General features: G+C 60.7%; 1 protein-coding gene across 2 annotated transcripts in view; it reads left to right on the plus strand.

Moving 5' to 3' along the window:
* The window catches only part of SREBF2 (sterol regulatory element binding transcription factor 2), a 55,940-nt gene extending 38,036 nt beyond the window's left edge, over window positions 1-17,904 (plus strand). Inside the window, exons 12-19 of one of the 2 annotated variants that reach the window (XM_028531997.2) lie at window positions 5,822-5,990; window positions 7,358-7,475; window positions 8,295-8,404; window positions 9,556-9,688; window positions 12,453-12,621; window positions 13,721-13,906; window positions 15,656-15,767; window positions 16,244-17,904. In XM_028531997.2, coding sequence (XP_028387798.1) covers window positions 5,822-5,990; window positions 7,358-7,475; window positions 8,295-8,404; window positions 9,556-9,688; window positions 12,453-12,621; window positions 13,721-13,906; window positions 15,656-15,767; window positions 16,244-16,464 — 1,218 coding nt within the window. In that variant the 3' untranslated portion in view covers window positions 16,465-17,904. The remainder of the gene's footprint in view (window positions 1-5,821; window positions 5,991-7,357; window positions 7,476-8,294; window positions 8,405-9,555; window positions 9,689-12,452; window positions 12,622-13,720; window positions 13,907-15,655; window positions 15,768-16,243) is intronic. The other variant, XM_036019693.1, reaches the window with a different exon arrangement.
* Window positions 17,905-18,543: the final 639 nt, after the last annotated feature.

Consider the following 18,543-nt stretch of genomic DNA (forward strand, 5'->3'; position numbering starts at 1 on the left):
GTGGAGCCAGCCCAGGGAGGCCGCAGAGGTGGTTCGAGAGCCCTGTCACCTGCTAGTTCGCAGGCAGGCTCTCGCCTCAGCAGAGATGGGCGGGTTTTATTCAGCACCTGCTTTGGGAGGCTGCCACCTACCTCAGCCGTGTCCATCACATCTCCATTTGCTTTTGTGTATCGGTAATGGCACTGAGGAGCTGAGCGTGAACAGGAACGTGCCCCGTGGTGACAGGGGTGTTTCCTGAAGTGGATCACAGTAATCTAGGTGACAGAGGGTGTGCCTCGACCCGGTTCCCGTGACCCTAGATAAAACACTCGTTCGGCAAACATTACCGTGGGCAGGCACTCCTCAGAGTGGAAGTGCAGCAGCAAGCAGGACATTTGCCCTGTCCTTGAGGAGCGACAGTCTGGCAGGAAGTCCAGACAAGGAGCAGGCCTTCAGGTTGGCAGGGTGAGTGCGAGGTGGGGCTGACCCAGCTGCCCAGAGAGCGCACGGGGTCCTGACCCGGTCCTGGGGCAGGCAGCAGGCTCTCAGGGCAAGGTGACCCCAGGCTGAGAGCAGGCGGTTGGCCAGGCTGCTCTTCTGTTCCATTCGTTTGTCCCAGTGCTGAGCCGCTGTCCTCACACTATGGCTCCTCTGCCCCCAGGAGGTACGTTGAAGACGTTAATTTATTGAAGCCCAGTGCACATAGAGAAAAATGCACACATTTACAGCTTGATGAATTTTCACAGAGTGAGCTCCCCCATGTAACCACCAAGCAGATCAAGAAGCAGAAGGTTCCCGTCACCCCAGAGACCTCCCACGGCATTTCCCCACTCACCCTGCCCCCTACACAGGTAGCCGTCATCCTGAGTCCTGTCACCGCAGTTTGATCTGCCTGTTGTTTGTTGTTCCTATAAACTTTTTATTGCAGTACAATGTGCACGTGGGAAAGTACACACATCGTAAGGACACAGTTCAGTGACTTCACAGGGGACACGCCCGTATAACCAGCAGACACAGCGAGAGACAGAAAGCAGCCAAGACCCTGGAAGCCTCCTGTGGGCCCCCTTGCAGTCAGCAAACTGCCCCTCCCCCGGGCTCTCCATCTCCAGCCAGAGTAACCAGAGCGCCCTGAGCCCCGGGGCTGGACGGCCTGCCCTGAAACAACAGAGGCAGAGGCACGGAGCGTGTTCCATGGGCACCAGGTGGCTTCTGCCCGGGGTCCTGTGTGACGCCACTCGTGCTGTGTGTCGTCGCGGAAGGTCCGTCCTCGTGGCTCTGTAGCGTCCCACTGCAGGACGACCCTCGTGGACGGACGGACGGACGTCTGCCTGGGTTCCTGCTCTTGGTCGTTGTGAGCGGTGAGTGAATGTTGCGGTTCACCTCTCGGTGAATGGGCATGTGACTGGCTGCGTTTCTGGGAACGGCGTCGCTGGGTCAGAGGTTCCCCTTAGTAAATGCAGCCCGACAGTTTGCAGAAGCGGTTGTGCTGACTTCCACTGCGTGAGCAGTGTAGGGGTTCGGTGGTCCTGCATCCTCACGAAACACGCGAGCATGCCAGTTTTGTTTTGTTAGCCCTGCAAAGAGTGGTGTCTCACTGTGGTTTTTGTTTGCATTTCCCAGGTGACCCATACTGTTCGGCACCTTTGCATGGGCCATTTGGATGGTGTGTTGGCTATTTGGGTAGACTTTTCTGTGAGAACCCTGGCCAGGCCTTTTACCTGTTGTTTATCCAGGGCGCCTGTCCTTCTACGGCCCCGAGGAGGCCTTTTCTAGTCCGGCTGTGACCCCGTGACGGGTACGTGCCTCGCTTCCGTCCTCCCCCGTCCCCAGGGGCGTGCTGTCCTCTCCCTCAACACGTCGGTGGGTGACCACAGTTTCTTAACGTTCGTGAACTCCAGGTTATTAGTCTTTCCCTTTACAGGTAGATGTTGTATGTCCTGTTTCGTAAATCTGTCCTGTCTCCAAGTCCCGAAGGTAGCCTCCTGTATTATCTGTTGGGCCCTTTATTCTGCGCTTCCACACAGGGGCCCACAGTCCACCTGGAACTGATGTTTGTGTGCGTTGGAGGTAGGGGTGCAAGGTCCACTTTTCTGCCCATATGGGTATGTCCCTGCCCCAGACTGTCCTCCTGTTACCATTTTGTGTCCTGCTGAGCCCTGCCGCTTGCTCCTCCAGGACCGCCCACTGGGCAGGTGCTATGCAGCCCGCAGGAAATGCCCCACGCCCCTGCGGGGGCGGGGTGGGGGAGCTGTGGACACTGGTGGTTTCCGGGAACGCCGATTCTCCCCTGCCCTTTCAGGGTTCTGGCTCCGTGCTCCTGGGGTCCCTGCCCGCCTGCAGAAGATTACAGGATGAGTTTTGGGGAGGGGCTGAATGTGCCTCACTCGTTTTTCTGTTATTCATCGTTGGGGGGTGCCCGTTGCGCACAGTTTGTGTGCGTCTCTGGGAGGTTATCGGCTTAGGTTCATCCCACTCGGTTCACAGTTCTGGCATCGCCATGCGTTTGCCGTCAGGGCTTAGCATTAAGTGGTCTTCTTTGTTCAGATTTGAAAAAAAGTAGAATAAATGAAGTGACCATCCTTTCCCACTGCACCGAGGCGACTTTTCCCTAACCCAGGCGTCCTCGTACGGCGGGTCTGCGTCTGGGCTCTCTAGTCTGCCCCGGCGCCCTCACGCCGCACACCCCCAGGGGCCGAGTCCTTGCATGTGTCTGAATACCTGGGAATGTCCCTCCTCTGGCTTCCGTGGCCAGTGTTTCCTCTTCACCCTCCCGTATAAATTTTGAGATCGTCTCGTCATCCCAAAAATTCCACCAGGGTTTCCATCCTCCTTTTTGCTGAGACGCAGCTGTCCCTTGACGGGAATTAGCCAGCCCATGTGTGAGAGACACGTGTGTGGCCACTGAGGCTTGGGAACATGGTTCCCCTGAAACCACCCCAGCCTTTGCACTCCCGTGCCCCCCGCCGAAAGTGTCTGGTGCGCCTCAGCAGCAGCGGACAGCGTGGTGCGCCCTCCTCAGGACTCCCTTCCCGCACACGCTGACGCACACGCGTTATACTTGGTGGAACACGATCATACCAGAAACCCTGTTTTGCTTTTTTGAATCTGATGGTTAAGTCTTGGGCCTCTCTCTCCGTCAGCTCGTTATCCCACACGGTACCTGGTACTGCGAGCGCGTGCTTGTACCATCGTCGGCTGAGCCGTTTCTGCTGGCGATTGTGGCCAACCATGGCAGGGAGTGCCCTCACACACGGTCTTCACCCACTTTGGGTAACTCTCCAGGAAGTGGAGGTGCTGGTCACGGTGCAAACGTTGGGACGTGAGTGGTATGGACGTCTGGCAGCTTTCCGTCAGGTGGCGGAGGAGAGGGCCTGACCTCTAGGGGAGTAAGTGCCCCTCCCATCTGCTTGCTTCTCTCGGGAAGGGACAGAGGAAGAGGCCCAGACAGTACTTTCTAAAAGAGGGAGAGGCTTTGATCTCAGCTGAGTATACTTAGCTGGCCAGGGAGTCAGGCTCTGGGGCGCCCAGGCACCTCTAGGAGCGGATTAGGCCCGAGGTTCCCTGCCTTTCTCGTTCCCGGCACCCTTTGTGTGTCAGTCCGTTTTTCATGGTTTGCCTGGAGTAAAAGAAACACCTAACAGTCCTGTCTGTTAGGTAGGTACAAGTATCTTTTTTTTTTTTTTTACATCAATGCGCGGTTGCTGGGGATCATGGCCTGCAACCCAGGCATGTACCCTGACTGGGAATCAAACTTGCGACACTTTGGTTTGCAGCCCGCGCTCAATCCACTGAGCTACACCAGCCAGGAGGTACAAGTATCTTAATAGATATTTATGTCTCCACAATTCAGTAGCTACTAAAAATAATACACAAAATTGGAAGGAGAGATTATTTCACTGTTAACTGTAGTTACCTACGAATGGGATATGTGTGCCTTCTCAAACTTTGCGGTCAGGTTGGACACCACCACCTTCATTTTTTGTTGCACATCGATGTCCAGGCAACACTTTCTGGGCGTTACAACCTCCACAAACTCAGCTTCACAGCCACATGACATCATCCAAAGGAAGGTCGTTGAGACCTCGTTGAGACTGAACTACCTCCATCAAGTAGTTTACGTGGTACCTGACTTCTATTGAGCATTGCCTTGTTCACCTCAAAAACGTAACCTCCGGCGGCGCCCCTGCAAGCTCACTATAGTGCTGAAGGTGCCGTGGCACACTGTTTGAGCACCGGAAGGTCAGACGGTGTGGGAGGGCACAGCCTGGAGTTAGGACGGGCCGGAGGGTGCGTGGCGGCCCTCAGGATCTACACCGTGCTGAGCCTCCCGCCTCGGCCACTGGAGCCGGCAGTTAGCGGATGAGTTACAGGGGAGGGTCTCCTGGGCCTCGGCTCGGGGGAGTCCTGGAGTCTGTGAAATTCTGGGAGGTTGTCATGGGGTGATAGTGCCAAGAAAATTAAAAGAGCAACAGAAGTTATTTTCTCAATTTCCCTTCTAGAAGCCGTACTGTGGGTGACTATTCATGGATTTATATTTCTTATTAATTCAAACCACTAAACTCAAACTTTTCCTGCCATACCCCCAACTGAGATTTGTTATAACTAAGATTTTTCTTTTTCTTTTTAAAGAATTCAGCATAGAAATGTATTTTAACTTAACTATTTTCTAAATGGCTTCTCTGGGTTCCTCTTTCAGTACAACCCAAACGGGCTCTGTGTCTGCCTCTGGTGCTGGGTCACATTCGGGCCGGGGCCCTCAGCTTCCCCCAGAGTGGACACCAGGCAGGTGCCCTCTGGAGAGTTTGGGAGAGTCGGAGTGTCTCTGGAGGCTCTCCAGCTCCAGGGGCCCTGGCGTTGCCGCCAGCCACCCCAGCCTCTGCCCGGGCCTGGCCGCTGCTCTGAGCACTGCCCTGGAGAGCTCGGTTCAGCAGGTGCTCTCCTGAGGGCCAGGAGGGGGTCCTGGGACCCCTTTGCCTTTGCCCTGCAGGACCCTTTCGCAGGCATGGGGGCCGGCAAAGAGGAGGAAGGGCCGCTGGTGGCCCTGGCCCGTGGTGAGAGGTTTAAGCGAAGTGTCCTTCTGGCCCCGCAAGCACTGTGACGGTGTCAGTGCGTCTGGAGAGCAGTTTGGCTGGGTCGTTTCCTCTCGGGTTCAGGGTTCGGGCAGCTGCCTCCAGGCTCCCACAGGGAGGAGCAGCCCTCTCGGTCCGGGTTCCTCGAGTGGGTGGCACTTCGGCGGTGCCATTTCCGATCCTGGCACTTTAGTCTCCCGGAGCCGTTACATTAGCTGATGGCTACTGAGAGCCCAGGAGAGGTCAGCACCGTCAGACTGAGCCTCAGGCGGAGACAGCTCCCTCCCCTTGGGGCGGAGGCCAGGGTGGATGTGACCATGGTGGGTCCCTCCGCTGGGCTCCTGAGTGCCCTGTGCCTCGTGCTCCTCCCCCGCACCCTTCTCTGCCCAACTCTTTCAAGCTGGCCTGTGCCCGGTGGTTTTACATGTTAGAAAGCACGGATTTAGAATGAAGATGCCCTCAGGCAGAAAGCGTCAGAACTTCTGAAAACGTGAACGGACAGCATTGTCCCTGTGGTCCTTGCTCCTGGGGCCCGAACGCACGTTATCCTGCAGGCAGAGGAGGGGCCTGGTGCTGGCTCATTGAACTGCCCGGCACAGCGGCTTTCAAAGTCTCTCTTGGCCTTTCCTCGAAGGCCGGCCACTGGGCCGTTTGTCCTGGCTTCGGTGGTGGCATTTACTCTCAGGCACGCGAGGGTCCCCGCCCTCCCGCTGATCTCCTGTCCCCAGCCCACTGCTGCCCCAGGGTCACCTGTGCCCCTTGTCCTTCCACAGAGCTACTTCCTCAGCCGAGCCCAGAGTCTGTGCGGCCCCGAGCGCAGCGCCGTCCCTGACTCGCTGCGCTGGCTCTGCCACCCCCTGGGCCAGAAGTTTTTCATGGAGCGGAGCTGGTCGGTGAAGTCGGCTGCCAAGGAGAGTCTGTACTGTGCCCAGAGGAGCCCAGGTGAGAGCGCCTTGCAGCCATTGTGCGCGGGGGAGCCGCGAGCACCACCAGGACAGCAGGGTGACTGCGCCCCGACACGTGGGGGCTCCTGAGCCTGGTCAGCAGCTGCGCTGCATCTGCGGCTCAACTTCCTTGGCGTTCAAAGCCTTGCACCGGTCAGACTGTCCTCTCGTCCTTGCTCTGGAGAGACAAGGGATGTGTAGGGTTGCTCTTCGCTGGCCCGGGTCCCACTGGAAAGCAGACAGACATGTACAGGGAACAATAGGCGACAGGCAGTCATCAAGCACCCAGAGTGGTGGCAGGCCGGGGCTCCGGGCGTTGGAGCGGATGCCGGCTTGCCGTCCCTGGTATTTGACAGTGATTGGACTCGACTCGCCTGGCCTCGGGACGGCGGGCGCTGGGCCGGTTGGCTCAGACCTGAACGGCCCAGTGGGCTCCACTCCCCGTGTGCCGTTCCCCGCTTGATGCCGCGGGTCGGGAGAGCGGGCACGCCCCACAGGTGCAGCTGTGTGTGTCACACAGTTTGGGGAGTAGGGGTGTCCACTGTCCTCTCTGTAAAAGTAACTTTAGTGCTCAACATAAGAACGTGGTACAGCACCAAAAAGTAAGGATGAAAGCGAAAACCAACCTGCGTCTCTCAGCCCCGCCCCTCCCACCATCTGCTTTGTCCACACCTCGGTGTTCACTGGCCTTCCTGCCTCCTCGTTCTTGCCAGAGTGAGGCCCGCACGTGTGTGCGAGGGGAGGGAAGGGGCTGGTGATGCCTGGCTTTGAGCCTGCCGGCAGGGGACCTAACTGATGACAGCCAGCTGCTGCAAACGTCCCAGGGCCCCTTGTTTGTTGACCGGCTCAGCCAGACCATCGCAGGCCGCAAGTCCCATGACCAGGCTTTGGGGAACAGGGGCAGAGTCTTCCTTGTCGTGTCTGGGCAGCAGCCACCTCCTTTTCCCCCGCTGCTGGCTGTCCTCCTGAGTCACAAGGAGAAGAGATAGCATCTCTGAGACGTGGGGGAGTCGTCTGCCTTCCCATTTTCTGTTTTCTGACCAGGCTTGCGGCCACCACCTTAGCCTCCAGCCTCGATCGGAAGCGCTGAGCTCAGCACCGAGACACTGCAGGCGTGCACACACGCACAACCCGTGCACAGCCGTGCATAGTCTCGGTTCTGCACTCTGAGGCTGACCACTCTCTTCACCCCCACCCCCAACCCCCTCCCAACCCCTTAACAAGGTAGTTCTGGGCTTTGGATGGGACCGTTCTATCCTGGGCTCCTTTTGCCGCCCTCTGTTTTCTATGTAGAGACAAAATGGGCTCATGGGTAAAAGGCCATGAAACCCTTTTAACTCTGCCCCTGATCTTCCTCTTCCTCAGCTGACCCTGTGGCCCAGGTCCACCAGGCCTTCTGCAAGAACCTGCTGGAGCGAGCTGTGGAGTCCTTGGTGAAACCTCAGGCCAAGAAGAAGGCCGGAGACCAGGAAGAAGAGAGCTGGTAATGTCCCCAGGACGCCCCTGCCGTGGGCCATCTGCCCAGGAAGCTCCGGGGCGCCCATGAGGCCTGAGCTCCTGGAAGGAAGCAGGCCCTAGGGTCGGGGCCTCAGGAAACGGAATGATTCCTCTGTGTTCGTTCCTCCAGCCTGGCCTCTGCCCTTTTCTTCCCAACTGATCATGTCACTTTCCCAGCTTTTTCCCTTTCCACCCGTGCCTTCAGCAAGTGGCATCAGTTCCCAGAGCAGGTCAGGGACTTGATTTCCTCGGGGCGGGGAGGGGTGGCCTATTAAAAGGACAGGATCGGAGCTTGGAGAGCTCAGTGAAGGCAGCCACCTCTGGCCTGGGCGTCGTGGAGACCCAGACCTTTACTGAATGTGCCAACAATTCTTATTTCTACGCCATTAATAAGCACAGTCTTTGCTTCACAGGGTAAGACCACTCTCATACAAGGCCCGTGTCCGAGGCCCGCATCCTGACTGGGTGCGCCTGAGAGGGAGGGGAGGGTGTTTCCGCCCAGCAGAGCAGAAAAGTTGTGGGAGAAGACGAATTGGGCCTTGAGGGGAGGCGTCAGGCTTGGGGGCCTGGAATCAAACAGAGCACCCAGCCCTCCCAGCAGGGGAGGGAGGAGTGTCAGCACCGTGTGAAGAAGGGAGCCCTGTGAACGGTGTGGGGGCAGAGCCCGGTGTGCCCGGCACGGTGGAGGAGGAGGAGGGCCCAGAGATGGTCCTGGGTCTCAGAGCCGGACGACTGGACAGGCAGGCTACAAGTGTGGTCCTTGTGTGCCTTTGAATGTAAGTGGGACTCTTCCTTTTCTTTCTAGTGAGTTCTCCAGTGCTCTGGAGTACCTGAAATTGCTTACGTCTTTTGTGGACTCCGTGGGGGTTGTGAGCCCGCCCTTCTCCAGCAGCTCGGTGCTCAAGTCGGCCCTCGGTAAGCATCTGGCAGGGTGGCCCCGGGCCTCCGGGGCTAATCCCATCCTCCTCGGCCCCTTGTCCCCAGGTCCCAGGCTAGTTGTGAGTTCAATCTCAAGAATCTTCTCTGGATCTGAGGTTTGTATCCACAGACCACCCCCACCAAAGCCCTGACCCCTAGTTGCCCCCTGCTGGGCAGCATTCTAAGGTCAGGAAGTACAGGTTCTCCTGAGAGCAGGACGAGCCAGTGAATGCCCTCCCTGGGGCCTCGCTGGTAGGGCAGCCCGGCAACCTTCGCAGGCACCCAGAGTGGGCAGCAAGCGACGCAGCACTGGGGGCTGGTGGGAGCGCACCTTGCTGACACGCAGCCCCCACCACAGGCTGCCCCTGGGTCTGACGCGCGGATGAGAAGGCCTGTCATCTGGGCATTTGTGCTGCTCCAGCTGCCCGTGGCCCCGGGCGACACAGTGCAGTCTGCTGATTAAATTGGACCAGGGCACTCTTCGCTTCTGTCCCTAAACTGTCATCGGGATGATGGCACCTCAGCTGCCACCCATTGTGGTTCCCAGTCTGCTGGGAGAACGGGGGTATCGGGCTCCTTCCTAGTCACTCCCCCAGGAAGGGCAGGTCCCAGACAACCGACTGCCCCCCAGCGACCCCTGACCTCGAGGCCTGTCAGTATTTCAGAATCGAGAGCACGCTCTCAGGCCTTTGGGTTTACACGTCCCTGCCCCTGCGTCTCGAGGGCGCTGGCGTCGCCAGTTTACAGCTGAGAGACGGGCCCCGCGAGAAGAGAGGATTTGAAAGGCGCTGGCACGAGCCTGTTCCCGCGGAGACTTTGGAAACACCGTTTGTCTCGGCCGCCGGGAATTCGGTCGTTTCCAGCCTTTTGCTTAGAGATAACACTGCATCTTTTTAAACTTTTTTCTCCATTTTAGGCCAACTCCATCGGATAGCTTGCCCAAAATGGGATTACCAGGTTAATAGGCGTGAACGTTTTTAAGGCTCTTAATACCTGTTGCCAAGGGCGCCAGGGATGCTTCCACCAGAAACGTGTGGACGGTGGAGGCGGCACGTGCCGCGTGGGGACTGGGTGCGGCCAGCAGGCCGAGCGCCACTGGTCGGACTTCTGTGGGTGCTGGAGGGACGTCTGGTGCTGTTTCCCCCCAGGTCCGGACATCGTCTGTCGGTGGTGGACATCCGCGATCACCATGGCCATCAGCTGGCTCCAGGGAGATGATGTGGCTGTGCGGGCCCATTTTACCGAAGTGGAGCGTGTCCCCAAGGCCCTGGAAGTGACCGAGTGCGTGAGCCTCCTTGACCACTGCCTTCCCTGCAGGGGAATACCGAGTGCTGGGGGACCATCCGGGTGAAGGGTCAGGCAGCCCGGGGACCAAATGATAGATGGCGAGTGACGGGGGGGCGGGGCACTGTGGAGAAATGGGGCTTGGTGAGCTCATCTGTCTGTGTGCATCGTCTCAGACCTGTCAGTGCTGTTTCTGGGGCTCCACCCTCGGCCTCCATGGAGCCAGGGCTGACGAAGGAGGGGGGTGGGACTCCGGCATCCTCAGAAACTCACGCTGGAGCCAGGTGGTGTACTGATGGCCCACGGCCAGCGTGGGGCGTCCGCGGGCCCAAGGAGCCTTCCCCCATGTCCTTTCCGCCTCCCTGTACCCCCACCAGCCCTGTCATTCAGAGGGCCTTCAGCACGGGCTAAGCCAGCGTCTTTGACACCCACTCTGGGGACTCAGGCCTGCAGGCATGGCCTGCTGACCGGGTGTGACTGGGAGGGGGGGCACAAAGGCTCCATGAGGTCAGGTCGATCCTCTGGCCGGGGCTGCTCGGGGCCGGGGCTGCTCGGGGCCGGGGCTACATACAGCATTTCCCACCAAGCAGACTCCCACCCAGGAGCGCCGGAGGGAGCTGGGAAAAGGGGGTGTTGGCAGGTTCCCTATAGTAGCCCTGACATCCAGTTTCACTTAAATAATCCCTTTTCTTTTAAATTTTTTATTTTTTAAAGATTTTATGTATTTTTAGGGAGGGAGGAATGGAGGAGAGAGAGGGAGAGAAACATCTCTGTGTAGTTGCCTTTCATGTGCTCCCCCCTCCCCGCCCCCCCCCACCCCCCCCACTGGGGGCCTGTCCCACAACCCAGGCATGCGCCCTGCCTGGGAATCAAACCAGCGACCCTTTGGTTCACAGGCCGGCACTGAATCCACTGAGCCACACCAGCCAGGGCTAAGTAACCCATTTTTAAGCGCCCTGAGCAGTGAGTACCCACCCTGCACCAAGTTCTGTATCAGCACTTCAGCCTGTGTGTGTCTCCAGCTAGCACGCTGAGGCTTGGCAGGGAGGTTGTCGGAAGTCGCCTCACTTCTAAGCAGCCTAGCCCAGAGTGCAGCTAAGGCCTTTAGCAGGCATTCCTGCCCCTGAATTCGGGCCTTCTGAGGTCCCTTTGCTCTTCAGGGGTAACAGCACTGTGGAAACCTTCCGCCAGCCCAGCCTCCCCATCCTCTCCTCCGTTTGCTCTACGAGAAGTAGCTAAGTTTCTCCAAGTAGAGTCTAATATCAGCTGCTGGGGGGATGACCTTTGTCACCATAGACAGCAGCCCGTGGTATTGTGGCCACTGCATAGACAAGGAAACTGAGGCACAGATTGTTTGACTCGCTGTCTCAGGTGGCTTCTTCGTGGCAGTCCTGATGGTTGAGCCCCGGCCACTGACTCCTCGTGCACTCTCCACAGTCCCACGGTTCACTCAGCAGACGCTCAGCTGAGGGCCTGCCTGGTGCTGCCTCCGTTCTAGGCTCAGGGAGGCAGCGGAGAGCCAGACAGCAAGTTTGTCGTTCTTCTGGGGAGGGCTGTTGCCATGGGTCCCCTGAAGCGCCCAGCGCATCTCTTCACTGGGAGGGGTTCTGGGCCAGAGGCAGGGCATCCCCGAGAGTCCGGTGAAGGAAGGAGGCCCATACCCCAGGAGCTGGTGCTGGGGCAGCGGAGGTGGGTTCAAAGGGCCTGACCCACTGAGCAGAGCAGCCAGGGGGGGCGTGTAGGGACGGGCGGGGGGGCTAGCAGGAAGGAAGGAGAAGGCGGACTAGAGGCGAGACAGGCCTCAGACGCGACTGGGAAAGGGCGAGAGGGTCTTCCAGGTAAGGGCTCCCCTGTCAGCAGAGGGCAGGAGTGGGGAGGGGCGGATGCGCTCTGGTTGCCTGGAGCCCGGAGCGGGGCCAGGGGCAGGCGGGAGCCAGGCCGCGGCGGGGTCGGGACGGGCCTCCTTGGCCACGATTGGCCCTGCAGTTCGCCCTCCCCGCTTCCCTGCTGCTTCTCTGCAGCCTCGCCGGCCCCTGGGAGTCCTCAGGCGTGTCCGCACCCAGGGCCTTCGCACAGGCCGCTCCTCTGCCTGGGACCCTCCTCCCTGGGAATCACTCGGTTCGCTCCCCCGGTTCCTTCAGGCCTCCGCTCAGATGTCACCTCTCCAGAGAGGACACCCTTGACTGTTCTTTATCAGTGCCACCCTCTCCCTCTGAGCGACCTTCTTGCACTGGCACAGCGCAGTGGCTCTCGCACTGCCCGCCGTTGTGTAGTCGGCATCTAACGTATTTATGTCAGACCCCCCACTAGGAAGCGAGTGCTGGAAGGAGGTTCTGTAGGAATGGGGACCCCACCCTCGCTCGGGGCCACCATTTCAGACCTGGCGCTGGGGCCCGGAGCCACTGTGGCCGCATTTGTTTTTTTAGATAGTTTTGTTTTTAAGTCCTCACCCGAGGATATTTATTATTATTGGCTTTGCAGTGGGGGGAGTGGGAGGGAGGGAGGGAAGGAGAGAGAGAGAGAGAGACACTGCTTGCCTCTCGTGTGCACCCTAACCAGGGGTCAAACCCACAACCTTTTGGTGTGTGGGACAACGCTCCAACCAGCTGAGCCACCCAGCCAGGGCTATGGCAGCATTTGCGTCAACAGACCCACGTGTCCTGGCAGTTTGGGGTGTGGTGGTTACCTGTTCAGGCTCCTCCCCGTGTTACCCAGGGGCTCATACTGACCGCCTTCCTCCCGCTGCCCGCCCACTGCCCAGGAGCCCGCTGGTGAAGGCCGTCCTGCACACCTGCAGAGCCATGCACGCCGCGCTCCCCGGGAAGGCCGACGGGCAGCAGAGCTGCTTCTGCCACTGCGAGTGGGCCAGTGGCCACCTGTGGAGCAGCCTCAACGTCAGCGGGGCCACGTGCGACCCCGCCCTCAACCACGTGAGTCGGGGCTCATCTGGCCCTCCGGGAGGTGCCCAGCTCCGGTGGGTAAGAATACTCGGACCTGCCTTGAGCCGACCTGGCCTGTGAGGCTGTCCAAGAGCCAGCGCCCAAGCAAGCAGCCCCTCCCCCAAAATGTAGTCCGTTGGCCCAGGTGGGTTCCCTCTTTAGTCCTGGGGACAGACACGTTCCACCCGCACCTGAGTCCCAGATGCTGCTCTGCATTTGCTCCGGGCAGCGTGCGCGGCCCCCCAGACCTTACAGGCCAGCCTCAGAGTGGGCCCCACCCCCCCACGCGCACACACGCTGAGCGGACCGGCTGCATCCTGGCGGGCAGCTGCGGTGCATTGTAGTTGCATTGCATGTTCTGGCGGTACCCGTGCAATGTTTCCACAGTGCATCCCAGAGGCCTGCCCGGCCTCGAGACCTCCCACCCTGGCCTTGCGAGAGGACTCTGTGGGGCCCCGGGCACGGCCCCCCGGGAAAGGGGAGGGAGGAGCGCACACAGCTGGAAGTGCAGCATTGTCTGCTCACCGGAGGAGCAGGGCTCTGCTCCAGGAAGGGAGGGACGCGGTATGTCCCTGAGGGGCGGACTCTCTGAGCCCCTCACTGGTCTGGCGGCCAGGCTGGCACTCCTAGTTAGAGGCAGCCAGTGCCCCAGGACACTGCGGTGAACCCGGAACAGCCGGCCAGCCCCACAGGGCAGGCGGTGTGCAGAGTGGGCCCGAGAGCAAAGGCCTGTGGGGGAGCCACACCCCAGTGGTGCCTCCCCTCTGTTGGCCTTCAGGAGAGAACCAGCTGCTCTGGGGAACAAGACAGAGGCTGTGGGCACCCTTGGGACCGTGTTCCTGGGTGGCGGCTCTGTGTGGGACAGTGGGCCCAGAAGAGGGAAACCCCACCCAGCCTCATGGCTCTCAGAATCAGCCCCAGGCAACTGCCCCACCCAAAGGTGCTCACCCCTGAGAAGTGCCAGGTTTTGTTTTTGGCAGGGTGGCCTCATCCTGGAGCTGCTGAGTGTTGGTCTTGGGGGGACCTGGTAGGTGCTGGGTCTCCCCGCCCAACACTCAGCCTGTCTCCTCCCTGGTGGTCCCCCCCACAGGTGGTCCAGCTGCTGACCTCGGATCTGCTGCTGTCGCTGCGGACAGCACTCTGGCAGAAGCAGGCAGGAGCCAGCCAGGCCTTGGGAGAGACCTACCACGCATCAGGTGCTGAGCTGGCCGGCTTCCAGCGGGACCTGGGCAGCTTGCGCAGGCTGGCACACGGCTTCTGCCCGGCCTACCGCAAGGTGAGACCCAGCTACCTGGGGAGGGAGGGCAGGTGGGGGTCCCCAGGGCCCAGCACAGCACCAGCGTGGGGCCGAGGAGTTGGTCTGTGGAGGCCACCCAGCTGACCTGGTGCACACTGGTTGTGCGCTGTGTTCAGCTCCTGCGGGGTGAGTGCTGACTGGGTGCCTGGCCCCAGAGCACGGGGCAAGCGGGCCACACCGGCCCACAGACTGAGGGGCCCGCGCCTCACAATCACGGGCTCAGGTGGAAAAGGCTCTGGTGCCTCCAGAGCGGGGTGGGGAGGACACAAGGAAACTCTCCTCTGGCCTTCAGAGCTGGCCTGAGACCGAATGTCCTTAGGACTGCGTCCAGCCCTTTTCTGCGCCACTGGGGGGTGGTGGCCTGCTGCCCGCATCTGTCCACACAGCAGCCCCTTGGCCGGGGCCGCAGGGCCTGAGATAGGTCTCCAAGGGCAGTTGTAAAATTGGGCTTACTGTGCTTAAATCATTTCCTTGTTTGGTTGGTTGGTTGGTTGGTTGGTTGATTGTTGTACTGCTGGTTAATGTGCTCTACGTATCTTTGCCTGAATTATCTTCACAAACTTCAAGTGAGGAGGCCAGAGTGTCAGTGAGGGGGAAGGGTGCGAAAAAGGGAAAGGGCTCCCAGTGAGGCTGCTCCCACCCGAGGGTGCTGTGGGACCTTCCGAGGTACACTGTGACCACTGTGTTCAGCGAGCCAGGACGGACACAGCAGACAAAACAGAATCAGAGAGCCGCCCCTGCCGGAAACAGGAAGTGTGCCCCACGGTTCGGTGGCCCTCAGGTCTGCTCAGGGCAGGGCTGGCCACGAGGCCTCCCTTGGAGCACCGTCTCCACCCCGCCCCAGCCCTGCTAGAGTCCTCCAGTGGCTCCCCCACTGCTTTGCGGGTACGCTCGAGACCCTCCCGCCCTGGTTGGTGTGGCTCAGTGGATTGAGCACTGGCCTGCAAACCGAAAGGTCACAGGTTCGATTCCCGGTCAGGGCACATACCTAGGTTGGGTGCTCAAGAGGCGCATGATCCGTGTGCTGTCTCCCACAAACTGATGTTTCTCTCCCTCCCTTCTTCTCTATCTGAAAAATAAGTAAAATCTTTAAAAGAAAAAAAAAACATCCCCACTGTCAGATATTGAGGTATGAGAGAACCTGGAGGTTTTAGGAGATTAGGAGGCCCAGGCCTGGTCCTTTCCCCCCGGCCCCCCACCATGACTCGTGTTTACAGAAGAGCTGCAGACTCCCACCTGGGAGCGTCCTGGACTCTATTTCCTTCTGAAGGAACAGAAGGGAACAGGGCCCTGGGCCTCCGTGGCACCAGCCTAGCTACCTGCCCCCCCCCCATACTGCTCCTGTCCCCACCTCCCATCCTGTCCTGTTTTCAACGTGGAGCAGCCTCCATGGACTGGAGGCCTCACCCGGTTACTTGTCTCCCGAGACCCCAAGGCATGGTCGTGCCATCTGTCCCTCGCTCCCTCGTCGTCCGGCTGTTGCCCCTGCCAGCTGGCCTGTGCTGTGTGCCTCGCCGCTGCCATTCCCCCACCTTTCTGGCTCGTATCGGGTCAGAGCGTGGACGGCAGAGGTTGCTCTCAAGGGGTGAGCGGGGCAAGGCAGTGCGGAGAGACGGGGTGTCGTCAGGTGGCAGGCGGTGCTGCAGGGGACGGCGCCTGCACGTGCTGGGGCACAGGCTGGAGAAGACCCAGGGCCTCACCCGGGGTGTCGCCCCCGTGCCTCCCCAGGTGTTCCTGCACGAAGCCACGGTGCGCCTGATGGCGGGAGCCAGCCCTACCCGCACCCACCAGCTGCTGGAGCACAGCCTGCGGCGGCGCACACCTCAGAGCACCAAGCATGGTGAGTCCCCCGGCGCCCCAGCCCCCCAGCCCGAGGGCTTGGTGCAGGCCCTGCCGGAGCAGGGGAAGCACCCGGCCCAGCACTCACTCGGCCATGTCCTCAGAGGTGCGGTGAGTGAGAGCAGCCCAAGGCTTGCCTGGGTGTGTTGCCCGGGAGGGTCCGTGAAGGTGCTGTGGGGGTGGGCTTGTTGTGGGTCCGGCCGCAGGGTGGGGAGGGGAGGGCTGGGGCGTGGCCCAGATGCAGAAGCCGGACCGGCAGCATGGCCCACTTCTCACGGCACCACATGAGGACAGCCATGTGGTGCCAGCCAGGTGCATCTCGCCCTGTCCGTGGAGGGAGGGAGGGCACTGGGACCCACCTCCCTGGGCAGGCGTGAGGACTGAATAGCCAAGGCCACATCCAGCCCCGGGAGGAGGACCGGTGCTCCAGGTGGCTGTCAGCGAGCGGTTCCTACACCTGCCCCCTTGTTCCCACAGGGGAGGTGGACGCCTGGCCCGGCCAGCGAGAGCGGGCCACGGCCATCCTACTGGCCTGCCGGCACCTGCCCCTGTCCTTCCTCTCGTCCCCCGGCCAGCGGGCGGTGCTGCTGGCGGAGGCCGCCCGCACGCTGGAGAAGGTGGGCGACCGGCGCTCCTGCAGCGACTGCCAGCAGATGATTGTCAAGCTGGGGGGCGGCACCGCCATCGCCGCCTCCTGACCACTGGGCCGCCGCCCCCCTCTGTCCCTGTCTCTCCTTTGGTCTCTTGGCCCCCCCTCCTCTCTCACTGTCTCTCACTGTCTCTCCCTCCAGAGCTGGGGGTGAGCCTTCATCCCGAGCCGTCGCCTGTCGGGGCTCTCGGACCACTGCAGACCGGTGGACCCCGGGGCTGTGGGGCGATGCCCGATGGTCCAGGGCCGGTCAGGGCGGGAATGGGGGTACCCTGACTCGAAAGCAGCAGGGGGATCCCGCCCCCAGGCTGCCCAGCCCGGCTCCAGCCTCCCCAAGACTCTCCCTCTGTATGTCTCTTCCCCCCTTTCCTGCTCCCTTGTTTTTTATCAGGCGGTCCCTCTGGGGACGTTCGGTTCTGGGCACCCGAGCACTTCGCCCTCGGCCCTGTGCCCGGCACGCCCTCTCCCCGTTTTTATACAGATGTTTTATATCCGTGTGCTTGGGTTTGCCGTGACGCAGGACTAAGTTGCTGTGGCATTTTTGTTTCTCTCCTGGGCCTGCGTCCCCTCCCCCGTGCCTGACGGAGCCAGCTCCCTGTCCCCACTCTATCACACAGGACAGCCCGGGAAGGAGGAAGTGGCCCCGGAGGGGTGGCGGGGGACAGGGGCAAGCCTGGGAGTGGATGAAATAATGTCGGCATTATTTTTTAATTTTTTAAAAAATAAATGGTATCTTATTTAATTGTCCTGTTCCTTCCCACTCCCCCAGCCCCTGGGGAGCCAGCCCAGGCTCAGGGTAGGCCCAGGGCCTAGGGGAGATGAAGCCACCCCCACTGGGACTGGAGACCATGTCCTTCGGCGTGGGCTCTCAGTCCCCCCCCCCACCCCCCACCCAACTCCTACCTCCGTGGTCTGTTTTTATCCCTAGTTCTTGACCTGAAGATAAGCCAGGGTGGTAGGGACCAGCGCCCAGTGACGAGCCCCTTTGTGGGGTGGGCACTGGGAATGGGGTCCCTGCCTCGATAGAAGTTCTGAAAGGAAAAGTGGCCCCACTTTCGGATTCCCTGGCCTGGTGTCTCCTCTGAGGCTGTTTCTTCAGAGCCTGGGGCGCTCAGCACCCCAGAGCCCCCAGGAGGGAGCCTGAGTGGGCTGTCCCCTCCTCCCCCCGGGCACTTCTCACCCCCACAGGCTGCTTGGGGGGAGGGCAGGTGGGGCCGCCCTGACCCGAGTGGGGCAGCTCGGACTACGCCCACCTTCTGCCCCTGGCCTCGACCTCCTCCCCCCACTAATTCATGGCCCCTGGCCACAGGGCAAGCCAGCCCTCATGTCGTGTAGATACTGTGCCTTTTCTCATCATCGTTTTGGGGTGGGAGGGGGTGGTTTTTCACGGAAAAGGGGGTGCGCCTATGGCAGCCTTGATGTGGAATCAGTCGTACACCCTGTCCTGGATGGAGGTCATTCAATAAACGCAGATTGGTACCACCCTGCATGGAGTGTGAGCGGCTCTGTGGCGTGCCGCTGTGGGGACTAGCCGGGCGGCTGCGTGGCGTGGCCTCCGGGGGGCCGGGGGCTGAGGACGGGCCTGCCCTCTGTGCCGAGAGGCCCCAGAGGCCTCATTCACTTGGAGCTTCCTTGCCACCCCCCTCCCAGTTCCGCACACGCTACCACCAGGCGCCTGGCCCCTCCCTTCGGCACCGGCTGCCTGGCGCACACCCCAGGCTGGGACAGAGCTGGGGTACGGGGTGGTGCTGCTCCGTTGGTGGTCACGCAGCCAGGACAGAACTAGCTGTTCCGACTGACAGCAGCGAGCGGTTCCTTTGGATTTGGGGTGCTAAGCCCTCTGTGCTCACCCCTCTGAGACACCACTCTCCCCCACTGGGTGGGCCACCCCTCAATGTCCCCCCCCATCCTCCCGAGAGGCAGCAGGCCTCTGAGGAGACTCCTGGCCCGCAAGTCACATCCGAGCCCAGCACCTGTGAGTCCCCGCTGGGTCACCTCAGGCAGGATGTCGCTCCACCTCTTCGTCCACGTGTGCAGAACGGGGACGACAGCCCCTGCCTTTGGCTGCAGCCCCCCAGGTTTGCTGGCTGACTGGAACATGCCAGTTCACATTAAGTGCCCGTGAGGC

This window comes from Phyllostomus discolor, chromosome 2, assembly GCF_004126475.2.
Source record: "Phyllostomus discolor isolate MPI-MPIP mPhyDis1 chromosome 2, mPhyDis1.pri.v3, whole genome shotgun sequence".
NCBI classification, from domain to species: Eukaryota; Metazoa; Chordata; class Mammalia; order Chiroptera; family Phyllostomidae; genus Phyllostomus; species Phyllostomus discolor.